This window comes from Larimichthys crocea, chromosome XXIII (assembly GCF_000972845.2).
Source record: "Larimichthys crocea isolate SSNF chromosome XXIII, L_crocea_2.0, whole genome shotgun sequence".
Lineage (NCBI taxonomy): Eukaryota > Metazoa > Chordata > Actinopteri > Sciaenidae > Larimichthys > Larimichthys crocea.
Window position 1 is genome coordinate 7284815 of NC_040033.1, and position 12950 is coordinate 7297764.

At 44.2% G+C, this 12950-nt stretch overlaps 1 protein-coding gene across 1 annotated transcript; it reads left to right on the plus strand.

Annotated features, from left to right (window-relative positions):
* Nucleotides 1-287: 287 nt before the first annotated feature.
* Nucleotides 288-11738, plus strand: LOC104935615 (progressive ankylosis protein homolog). The gene is made up of 12 exons (XM_027274209.1): nt 288-676; nt 1559-1775; nt 1942-2060; nt 2267-2350; nt 2443-2613; nt 2758-2892; nt 3487-3579; nt 3665-3757; nt 7866-7995; nt 8131-8254; nt 8451-8550; nt 10841-11738. Exons 1-12 carry the CDS (start codon nt 581-583, stop codon nt 10967-10969), a joined length of 1491 nt encoding a protein of 496 aa, XP_027130010.1. The 5' UTR covers nt 288-580; the 3' UTR covers nt 10970-11738.
* The last annotated feature ends 1212 nt before the right edge of the window (nt 11739-12950 follow it).

The window sequence follows — 12950 nt, forward strand, 5'->3', positions numbered from 1 at the left end:
CTAAAAAACACACACACCACCAGGGCTCGGTTGATGATGTCACAGCCGGGATGCCTGGCCCCACGTGCGGGCAGCATTTGGTTCCAGCCTCGGGGAGGAACAACAACCGGAGACTGACGCAGTCTGGAAAAAAAAACAAAACAACAACAACAACAACCGAGCAAACCGGATCGAGACTGTTTAAACTCAATCTGACTGAATCCGGTGCTTTTTTTTTTTTTTTGCATGTCACCTTTCTTTCTGTCGTCTCCCCCCACCCCTTTTTTCTCTCTCTCTCTCTCTCCCTCTCTCTCTCTCTCCCTCTCTCTCTCTGATGATGTTTTGGGAGGAAGATGCGCCGGTCTGAAATTTCCGCTGACCTTCGCCTCCGCTCGGCGCAGCAGCACCGCAGACGAAGCAGCAGCGCTGCCGCGTACAGGAGCCCTGCTCCCGGCACACTTTAACCGCTCATCCTCGGTACTAAAACAAGATTTGTTTTATTTTTATATCTAATTTTTTTTAGCCGCTTTTAATTTTTTTATTTTTTAATCAATAAAAGACCGAGGCAGATGCCCCTCGCTCTGTCATCCCGGCTTGTATTATGGTGGAGTTTCCATCTCTCAGCCCTTACTGGCCTCTCATCCGCTTTCTGGTGCCGTTGGCGATCACCAATGTTGCCATCGACCTCGGGGAACAGGTAACCATCTCCGGCTTTAATCGCTTATGTTATAACACATCAATATCTCTGTGTCTCTCTCTCTCTATATATATATATATGTGTGTGTGTGTGATTTCCACCTCCAAGCATCTTTTTTTCCACCGTCTCCCACCTCCAGCCTGACGCCGACTGCCTGCGCCTGTCTGTGGGCTTGTGTCGTAGCTGCAGCTAGCCTTAGCTGTGGAGGTGTCCATTTAAATATACATTATTTAGGATGAGGAGCAGAGAGGAGGCCTTTGTTTACCCTGAGGTGCTGCCACCGAATGCATTAAATCAGCTGTTATTTATCCTCACTGCCTATGATTTGTTTGCCTTTTGATTAATCAGTATGAATCTTGATTGAAGGCCTGTTTATTAATTTATTTATATATATATGTGTGTGTGTGTGCAGATGACTCATCTGCTGTCTATATGCACAGTATAATGTGTGTGTGTGTGAGTTTAACAAAATAAAAGCACATAGAAGCTGTAAAGGATTAAAGCTTATGTAATGGCTGTGTTAGCCGGTATAAATAGCACACAGCAGTCCTGCAGAGGAAAAAATAAAAAAAGAAAGAAGGGGGGGGGCAGCTTGTAAGTGAAGGGAAGGGAAAGGAAGGGAAGGTGGTGGGTGTTTACTGTCCAGACATTATGTTGATGACAAGCCAAAGGTCTTTATTTTACTGTGTCACATGCAGGATGGTGGTGGAGGTGGTGGTGGTGGAGTCTCTATTGCCATCTGGTCAGAGATAAAGTTAGGCTAAGTCATGGTCATGTGGACTGGTCACGCCGTCTTACTAAACTTCCCCCTCCTCTCTCTCAGTCCATGTGCTGTCTCATTCCCCTGTCACCCCCTTTTAATAATGTAATATCTCTCCGCAGGCTCTCAACCGGGGCATAGCCACAGTCAAAGGGGACTCGGTTGAAATGTTGGCCAGCTATGGCCTGGCCTACTCCCTGATGAAGTTCTTCACCGGACCCATGAGCGACTTCAAGAATGTGGGTTTGGTGTTTGTCAACAGCAGGAGGGACCGGAGGAAGGCCGTGTTCTGCATGGTGACGGCCGGGGCCATCGCGTTCGTCCTTCACATCTTGATAGGTGAGATTAAGGGTTTTGTTTGTGCACGCGTGATGACACGCTGTGCTTAAACCGCATCCTCAAGTTTTGGTGTTCGCGGCCAACCTGAAGTTTCGCTATCTTGGCATCTTCTGACAGGAGAATCCTCCTCTACTCACGTGTGGTTTCCTTTTTTTCTTCCCTATAGCGTACACAGATTTAGGATACTACATCATTAATAAGCTCCACCATGTGGATGAATCTGTGGGGCACAAGACACGAAAGGCTTTCCTGTACCTGGCTGCATTCCCTTTGCTGGATGCAATGGTGAGTGTGCAGACATTCTGGGCGGATTTAAACACACCTGACAGATAAATAACTGGTTTGTAATCCCCTCTACATGCCAGCGCTCTGTGATATTTAAAGTCTGTATCGCTTCCACTATAAAGCCTGTCATCCGGCTGTGGTTAAGCTGTTGTTTTGAGTTGTTGGCGTCTTGGCATAACATCCCTGTCTATTGTTCTTGTCTGAAGGCGTGGATTCATGCAGGGATACTTCTCAAGCACAAGTACAGCGTCATAGTAGGCTCAGCCTCAATCTCTGATGTCGTGGCCCAGGTAATCCTCTGCGTTCACCTGCATTTAAAGAGTTTGAAAGTGTAGCTTTGGTGTTTTTTATTTATCGTCGCTGTTCTTCTTCCTCCCCGCAGATTGTGTTTGTGGCCATTCTCCTCCACAGTAACCTGCAATGTGTGGAGCCTCTACTCATCCCAATCCTTTCCCTCTATATGGGTGCCTTGGTACGTTTCAGCATCGTCGGTCTGGGTTACTACTGTAACATTCACGACAACATCCCAGACTCCAGTGGACTCGATGTGGGGGTAAGAAAAGTCAACGAGGGGAATGAACCTCCACCTCCATGATGCTGTCTGGTTGAACCTCCTGAACCAGAGGGACGATGGAGTTATGGAGTAATAAAATAAGTAAACATGAGTTGTTTATTGGGTATGTTTTGATCCCTGCAGGGCGATGCCACCATCAGAAAGATGCTGAGTTTCTGGTGGCCTCTGGCGCTCATCCTGGCCACTCAGCGCATCAGCCGACCCATCGTCAACCTCTTTGTGTCTCGTGACCTCAAGGGGACCTCTGACGCTACAGAGGTGGGTGTTTTCCCGTCGTGTATGAATGAGTTTATGAATAAAGCCGTTACCTGACAGCGACCTCAGTGTAATGACAGGCTATTGTTCCATATTAAGGTGTGTGAGCTCACTGGACTAATGTTTCCCTTCAAGTTATTGCAGATGAAATGCCAGATGCTAACAAACTCCCTCTGGAGCTTTCTGGTGTACAGAGACCCTAACTACTAGAGACAATACAAAGCTGTTTACCAGAATGAACTGGAAATCATTGACAACACTGGCTGCCAGTGGTTTGGGTGATTCACCATGTTCATGTGAAACTCAGGGCATGATTACACCGGGTGAAAACATTCCTACATGGCCGTACTGTTCCTGCGTTAAACCTAACACTGCTCTTTGTTGTTTGTGGACACAATAACACGGACACAATCATAAACTTGTGAAAAACCGCACACACACCGCTGAGGAAAGTGAGCGACACACACATGTTGCCTTCATGTCTGCTGTTCTGAGACACCTGTCATTAATTTAGCCGTGCGTGCCACGTGTGGTATTTTTAACATTAAAGCGGTGGCGTGCCGATGACTTATAGCTGCTGTGTCTTTGTCATTCCAGGCCGTGGCTGTCCTCACGGCCACATACCCAGTGGGTCACATGCCCTACGGTTGGTTAACCGAACTGAGAGCAGTGTACCCGGCCTTTGACAAGGTAATCCAGACTCCCCTCTGCTGCTGGTAGCAGTTTATTGTAGGTGGGTTTGTTTATGCCACTAACGTTGCTCTCTTACCAACAGAACAACCCCAGCAACAAGCTGAACGCTGGCACCCCCGTCACCAAGTCGCACATTAAAAAGTTTACATTCTGCTGTCTGGCTCTGTCACTCACGGTAAGATACGGGTCACGTGTTTTCACACTGTGGTAATGATATCAAAATATGGCATCATTTAGCTCAGAAACAAAGGTGTGGTTCACAGTTTACTGTGTTGTAGCAATCCTTGACTTCTGGCTGGATGTTTTTCAGTAAAGTTCATGAGGTTTAGAGCTGAAACGATTAGTCACTCCGGCAGATGATTACTCAGCAACAGTCCTGATAAAATGAGCTTTTACTGCTTGTATCTTTGTCATCTTGTTAACACTCAGTTAAAAATCTAATGTCTTTGAATTATGAAGATCTTTGGCTCTGGAAACTGAGCAACATTGTTTGACTATTCTGATGTTTTCCTGGCTAAACTTGTCGCGGGCCTCAGGAGGTTCACTGAAATAATAAATCAGCCGTTTCAGGTTGTAATTGAGTCAAACATCTAGACCCACCTTGACAGATGATACAGCTAGCATGAAGTTCCAGTATTCATTTTCATAACAGGCACTCCCACACTTGCAGAGTGTTTGTTTACAGCCTGCCTGAAGGTGTCCTTCATTTAGACTCCACCTCTCCTACAGTAGGTGTCAGTTGTCCTACCATGAAGCTCTACAGCCGCAGATCCAAAGCAAGTCATTTCTCTCACAACAAATACTTTACGGCTTGTTTTTCTTGGCCGGAGGAGTGGTGTAAATCTATTTCTGCAAAACAGATTCTGCAAAACAGAAGACACGAAAATGTAAAAACAGATAACGAAACATGCAGAGCGAGTGTCCTTGTCTATCTTCTGCGGTGTTTACCATCTTCTCATCCTGCTGCATGCCAGATTTAAAGATACCTCGTCGGTCATGGTTCAGCTCCACTCACAGACTGACATAACCAGTCTTGAGTTATGTAGAAACATGTCTGACATAGTTTTTGCTTATCCTGCTACATGCAATGTTTTCCTTGAAAATAAATCTCCAAGCCCGACTGCTTTTGTCAAAAACAAGAGCACATTCGAGACAGTGAATTACGCCGATCCAGCTGTACATTAATGTTTAAAGTGATGGGTGTTCACGGCTTTGTAGCAGGGGGCTCTGGATGTCGTTTTCCTGTGCCGTCCTGTCGTGGTTTCAGGTTGCAAAGAGCGAGAGAGAGGAGACACATTAGGGTGGAATTTGTGAAGAGGCTGAGGAGCTTTTGTGTCGCCCCCCCAAACGCTCCCACCCAAGCTTTAAGAGCTTAATAAAACAGGCACATAAAACATATCAGTTAACACATTCCTAAAGCCCCTCGCAGGTGAACGCCTCTATTAAGTAATGAGCGCTGCAGTCACATTATGCACGAGCGTTTCTGTTTTTCAGCAAACTCTTTGGATGATCATGCCGGCAGCTCGGCAAGAACCAGTCTCTCTGGTCGTGTTTGGCTCCAACACAGTGCTAATGCAACGATGAAAAGTGAAAAGTAATAAGGAGCCTTTGTCCCAGTTGTGTTAACAGACCGAATAAGAAAAACAGGAAGTTTGTGGCTAAGGTTGGGTCTTTTAGGGGGAGGAGGAGGAGGAGGAGGAGGAGGAGAGGGGAGGAGGAAGAGAATGGCACACCAGATGTGGAGTCCCAGAGCTGTAAACATGAATGTGAGGGGTGTGTGCTTGACACAGCAAAACAGGCAGATAGGTATGGCTTGTAGCAGTGTTGAAAACACAAGCTGACAGCCCTCATGCCAGGGCTTGTCCTGATTACAGATGAAGGAAACGCAAGGGAATGAAAAACAGCAGAGGACGGAGAAAGAGAAAAAGGAGCAGAGTAATGTTCTGTAACAAATAATTTCATCCCATGAAACACCCGACTGGGTCGTGATGTCGAGGCAGTGAGTGTGGATGTGTCAGCTGGCTTAGAGAAACCACAGCTGAGTCAGGGGAGACGGCGGTTTAAGTTGAGCCACACAAATTAGTTATTATGGCCTCCATCTTGCTAAAGTAATGATAGATGGTAAGGTGATACTAAATGAAATCATCATTTACAAGTAATCTGTTCCAATATTTTGGTTCAAGGGGATCAGAAACCGCGAAACCACATCAAAGGCTTTCATGATTTCCTGCTTCATATGTAAATCTTCAGGAAGCGTGAGATGGTGAAATGTTTATGGAGTTGCTCCGGGGCGATTTTCAGCGTACTCAAAACACTCGTGGTGTGTGTCATCCTTTCTCTTATCGTAAAGTATGACTCAGTGTTGGCAGCGTAAAAAATATTTAACATTTTTTCTCATGTTTTGAGACGCTTTTGTTCAAACAAATGAGATTACAATCCAAGCTAGATAAAAGAGACGCCTCGGAGAACAAGTCCCACATTCCACCGGAAACAAGTCCCACGAGGTTAGGGGATAAGTAAGAGGAGAGGATATTAGATGACTAAGTGGTCTCAGAGGAGGTCTTCAAACGATTTTGCTGACCGAATTGAGTTTGGGATGGGAGAAGTTTGAATTAAGATTTCCCGTGTAGTGAACAAGAGTTTGGCCAGGGTAGAGTAATGAAAAGTTGAGATGTGCGGCCACATTTTGAACCAGAGGCTTTGCTGTCTAAGAGAGATGACCAGTGCCTGGACAAGTAGTTGAGCGGCCTACTTGGTCAGCTAGGACCTGATCATTCAGATGTTTTGACAGATGCGTCATGCTCAATTAGTTGGTCATTCATCAGGATTCCCAGGTTTCTTGCAGTTTGCTGGTGTGCTGAGCTGGATAATAAACTGAATGGTTAATGGACTTATGAAATCCAATGAGATGTGCTGAGGCGACTCTATTTTGGCGGCAGTGAACGCAAAAATTATTTGCTTTTGGAAGAGTGTAACATGTCTATGCAGCCTGATCGAGATGTTACACGGTCCAAAATGACATGATCGAGTGACAGGTGCAACATGTTCGATCAAAGTTAGTCAGTCAGTCAGGATCCCCAGATTTCTTGTAATTTGTTGGTGACAGTGAGGCCAAACTGAGCGAGATACTGATGACTGCTGAACAGAAGGACTGTGGGATCTCAAGAACTGAGATCTGTGCCGAGACAGCAATGCTGTCTGGCAGGAAGAAGCGAGAGATAGAGTTGGCTATCATCAGCATAGAGAGATAACCAAATACTGAGAAGACAAGGGGACCTACGAGGAATCCTTGTGGTATCTCAGTGGACAGGAAGTGACTCCTGTGAAGTAGATGGGTCTAGATAATACAGATGCACAGGATGATTTGGTGGTTCAGAGATGAGACCTCATGGTTTCGGGTTTATAGTGGAGAGACCAGGCTGCAGTTTCAACTTGAGATGGAATCAGGCATGGTTACTGGGAAACCTTGGCCTGCTTACACATTTCAGCTCATTAACAAGCTGCTGGACCGTCCTGGTGGAGAGAGTCAACAACAATAAAACAGATACTGGCTGCAGTGGCGTATTCAAATGAGTGATGGTTTCCTTGACCGGGATTCATTTGGGTGAATTTCCATTTGTTGGAAATTAGAACGCCTCCTCACCCAGAGAAAGCAGGATTGATGATTCAGTGACGGCTAGTTTATAAATGGGACTGTCTGAAAAAGACGGGGATGAAATCAGCTGAGAAGGAAGTACAAGTGAGCGAGGAAAGGCCGGTAATTGTAGTCTGGTATGTTTCCTTTTTGGAGCTTTGGATGAATACTTTGAAAACAGATGGGGCTCACACAGGTAGACTCGCAGGTCTTTACACGAATGAGGTCGGAAGGTCGATGTGAAAATATGAAGCTATGAAGTGCTAAATGCCAAATATGACACAGCTGATACTCAGACAACATGTCAGCAGTGCGGTCAGTCAGAGAGAGGAATCACAAAAACACCTCCCTGTGTTTGTTAGATGTATTATACTGTTTAACACGCCTTAATGTGCACATAATACAGTAATAGCTCTGAGGTGCTTTGGTAATGCCGCACGTGCCTCGACAACTGCTTCTAGAAACATTAACATTGTCTGTCATGCATTCGCTCGCTCGCTCGTGTTGTTATGTGAGCTTCAAAGGCCCACGTTCAGTCTGAAACCCCTCTTGAGTTAATGAACTAATGAAATCTAATGAGGCGTGCCGGGGCGACTCTATTGTGGTGCAGTGGACGCAGAAATTAATTTGCTTTTTTGTGTGTGTCCAGCTTTGCTTTGTGGTGTTTTGGACTCCTCATATATCAGAGAAGATCCTGGTTGATGTCATCGGAGTGGACTATGCTTTCGCTGAGCTGTGTGTGGTCCCACTCCGAATTTTCTCCTTTTTTCCCCTGCCAGGTAAGACACTCCATTTTTTTAATTGTTTGTGTCCAGCTGGATTTTCCTTCCTGCTGTGGCTTTAACCCGGGGCGTAGCTCAGACCAGTGGGGTGATGTTTCTACTTTGTGTGTGTGTGTGTGTGTGTGTTTGCAGTGACTGTTCGGGCTCATCTGACTGGATGGCTCATGACCCTGAAAAAGACCTTTGTGCTGGCCCCCAGCTCGGTTCTCCGCATCATTGTCCTCATCACCAGTCTAGTTGTGCTGCCTTATATGGGGTAAGTCAACACTTCAGAACATTGTCAGGGTCACAAAGGTCAGCTCTGTTACTCATATCCATACAGTATGGTGTGATATTCTTCTTTATTCCTGTAAAGATCAAACATCGGGATGATTTCACTCCCCATGTGATAATAATCTCAGATTAAAGGCAGCTGCAGCTGCAAACCTTCATCCAACCCTTTTGTGTTTCAGGGTTCACGGGGCCACACTCGGGGTCGGATCCCTCCTGGCTGGTTTCATAGGGGAGTCGACAATGGTTGCCATAGCGGCGTGCTATGTTTATCGACAACAGGTGAGAGGAACACCTGGGTTGAGGTCATCGCAAACATGAGAGCGCACACCTTACTCTGTTCTGCGCTCGCTTATTGTGATCAGCCTGTTTGGTTTGAATGGGGACGCAACCAGAAACTAATCCATGGTGAATACACGCGAGAAAACAAGACATCTAAAACCTTTTCGATTAAAAAAAGCTGTATTAGATTTGTATTTTTACATTGACAGAGTACATTGGATCAAATCAAACCCCATACTAAACACACGTACACCCTGAACAACTGAGCCGAGACAAACATGACCAAGATCAGAGTGTATCGAGAGTCGCCTTGAAGTATTTAATCTGGTGTTTAGCAGATGAACTCTTTTTTATTTTATTCCAGAAGGATTGGCTTGACATCCCTGCAGCTGTGATCTTGAACTAAAATCCTGAGTCCTATTTGTCTGAGACCGAGACGAGACCGAGGCCTTTTTAAAACGTGGTTTTGAGCTTAAAACCAAGACCCGAGCTCGAGTACTACAACACTGGGTTGTGGCGTGATGTGACACGGTGCCAAGAAAGGCCCCCATGTTCTCTCAGATCTATCCCTTGTTTTGGGTTCGTGCAGACAAAGTTTCTCCATCTGTAAAATAAACATTTCCATAAGCGAATATGGAAAGCAGGGCGAAGCGGTAGACTTCCAGCTTAGTTGTCGTACAGCAAGCCAAAAGTCTGCAGAGCATCCAGAGATGATCAGGTCATGGCTGGGTTGACTGTAACTGAGATATGTATTTAAGTGACAGAAAGGACGAACGGTTGAGCTTTTACAGTCGTCTACTTGGCGTACAGTATGTCTGTGTCTCGCTGATTGTCTGGAAAACGAGTTTTTCTGAAAGGGCAATCAGTTTTTCAAGTCCTGGTAATCAGAAAAATGACTGGCAGCGACCTGTTCAAGCATCTATCATCTGCTTTATTAGATATTTTATCCAGAATATCACAGGGTTATATTAAAGAACAGAAAGTCAAATCTTTGAAAATAAAGCTTGCTTGCCTGGTTGACAACAGCTTCCAGCTTGCTTGACTTTGTCCAGAGTTTATTTTGAAACAAATAAGATATAAAATGTTAATTAGTGAGACAGACTTGTTGAGTTGTAGCTTTATATTGAACAGATGGACACCTCATAGATCTGCTAATCTAATTTAAAGTTATTTATCTTTACTTGTTTATCTTTTATGGTCTTTCTTCCACCTGAGTTTGGGTTCATCCGTCTCCGTCCATTGATTAATTTCCCATCTTATTCTGCTCTGGCAGCCAAATCTTCTGAATTTTCCATCTTGTAATTAGATACTTATTAGCCGGAAACTTAACCTAATGAGGTTATCAGGTTCAGGAGGTTCTGCATAAGTATCTTCACGTGCGGGCTGGATTACTCACACACGGTGTGCTTCCATTTTGCAGCCTATCAAATATTAGATTAGCACAATAATTGTCTCAGCGCTTGAAAATTAAGACTGTGCCGGCCTCACTAAAAATAGCACCTGGGACACAAAGACACGGTGTGTCATTACAAATGAAATTATGATCGCCTGACTGACGTGGTGTAGGTCCTTTCCATCAGAACCAGCTTGAACTTTTTCAGCCATTTGAGTTACAGTAGCTCGTCTGTTTTGGAGATGCTCTGATCCGGTCGTCTTGCCGCTTTTCCTGCTTCTAACATCAACTTTGAGGACAAAACTTCACTTATTGCCTGATGTATCCCACCGACTGACAGGTCCCATGATTATTGAGATTATCGGTGGTAGTCATAATGTTATGGCTGATTTTTAAACTGATTGTGGTCCAACACCACGGGAGCTTTAATGTTTTAATTCAGATAGGAATGAAGGGAACACTGAGCAGAATTTCAACCAGAGTGACTTAAATAAAGTTTTTAAACTATATTCAATATTTAAAATAGAAAGAAAGATGTTTATTTTAAAGTCCTGGTGCAACTTTTAACGGTTATGTCACTGCGTTTCAAACTGTGTTACAAGTTGTGATTCAATAAATGAATTTAAAAACATTTCATACAGTCAATACTTCAATAATCTGAATGAAAACACTGTGAAACTATGAGATACTGTTAGATTTGGTTTCATGTCCTGCTCCATAGTCATGTCACGTTATACAACCATGGTTAGTTATGAACTAAAACGTGACGGGAAGATAGTAAGTGAATTGTCTGTACCTGACCAGCTTACTGCATTTTAACATGTTATACTGGTGTTATTTGGAGAGAAGCATTCAGCTTTTGTGCTTACATTTCTTTCTCGTCTGCCGTCCCTGCAGAAAAACAACGAGATGTCCAACGAGCTGGTGGTGGAGGGCGAGGACTCGGCCCCGATGAGCGAGGTGTGCTCCAGGACTCAGATGGACGCCATCGAGGAGCTCCAGGAGGAAGAGGAGGAACAGGAGTGATAGCCGATCTCCACGTGGGAAACTTTGCTGAAGAGGAGACCGCCGAGTGTTACAGTGCTGGAGAGGAGAGCGAAGGACCTGAGTATGGGTTTGGTTTCAGAGGTCCTGAAAGACTAAACTTTGAATTATGAGTGACGAGGTCACACGCACCATTAAAACGCACACTGTAAAGAAAGCCATGCACCTCCAAGTGTTCATTCATCAGTGTAAATACCTTCGTCCGACCTTTTTTTTTCGACCGTTCTCATAGTTCTGCATCATCTCTGCATCAGCGGGTGTATTAACCACTTTCATGTGTCTACTGGTAAACAAGGGAAACACGACACGGGAGAACTTTTTCCTCCTCCGCAGCAGCAGCAAGAATGAAACATCTGTCGAGTGATAGTGGAGTTGCCAAAATACGGAGTTCATTACTTTTATGTTTTTATCAAGGTTAAGCAGCAAGGCCTTGCTTGAATTCAAATATAGACATGTTGTGGGACTTGTTGGGTTGTGCAATCGTATTTTACATACAAACGGTGTACAGATTATTGTTGTTTTATATAGGTAATGCAATGTGTATATTTAATTGCCCAGAGGGGTCGGGAATCTCTCGTTATATCATTGCGTGTGTTACAGAATACAATTATGATTGTTCACTTTCATACAGTCTGGGAGTCCATCTACTTTTGTTTTGCCAAGCGTTTTCCTGGTAGTATTCAGACTGTCGTATGTACTGTATATACTGTATAGGCATTCTTATTTGGCAAATAAATTGCTTTATTATTAACCCTCCTGTTTTGTTTCCTTGACATCGACTTCGCTGCTGTGTGTCGGATTCAATATTGAACTGAACAAAGTCTCCAATCTAGAGCCAATGTTTGTTTGTAGAAACCAAGCGGCAAACTCTGTGGCTATGAAAAGTGCCAATAACTGCAGTTCCTCAAACGTCCACTTGAGGCTGGCTACAAAATGAGTCAGTCTCCATAAGTCCCCATGTTAAAATGTCCAACTTCACAGCAGAAATAAACATGTTTACAGCCTGGTACAAAAAACTGTTTTGGTCTCTATAGCTAATTTTCCCATTTATGACAACTGTACTGAGTCTGAATTTCCAAATAACTCACCTGTTCAAATTATATTAAGGGTTAAAACTATGTGTAATTACCAGCTGCTTTGACAGGTAGGTGCCGTTACAGATGGCGTGTTTGAGCAGCCATGCATCATTCAGCCCGCCTCAGGACCTGCTGATGATGCACATGTTTGCCAATCGTTAGATTAGCCGGGAGGCGGACGAGGCAGCCAGTTTCAAAACGACTCGGTGACGTCACGGACACGCTGTTCAAATTTATACACTGGCTTTGTGGACATAAAGGTCTAAAACAGGTTTTCCCCATTATATTCCATTTCTGCTGATAGATGGAGGGAAGTAGTATGGAAAGGGAAGGAGGTGAAGGGGTTAGGGTGGTGGTGGGGAGATGGAGTTTGAATTTAGAGTTCAGGTTAGGAAGAATGTTACTGGGTGTAGGCGGGTTAAGGTTAGTGTTAGAGGAGATGATAGCAGGAGTAGACAAGGTAAAGGAGTTAAGGATGGAGTTAGGAGAGTTAGAGTTTGGGTAACTGGACCTTTAAGTCTCTTTGGCACAAACCAGTTCTGCACATTAGATCATAAGTTTTCATGTTTTTGATCATATTTGGCTATGCATGGCCACTTTTCTTTACACGTTTGACCACAGACTGATCCCTGTTACAGCTCTTAGTAAAAACAATAACAAAAATAAATAATCAGTCCACACCAGTCAGATATCGAGCGTAGGAAAACACATTGTATTCAACCATGTTTTACAGACTTGAGTCTATGAGACCCCCAAACAGACGTCGTGTGTCATTTTCTGTAGCTTACTTCTGAAACTTCATTAAAACCGACTGAGAGTCATTAAATTAGGAAATGTTGAAATCAAAAGAACAAACTAAACTTTTACAAAAATTGTACTTTCATCTA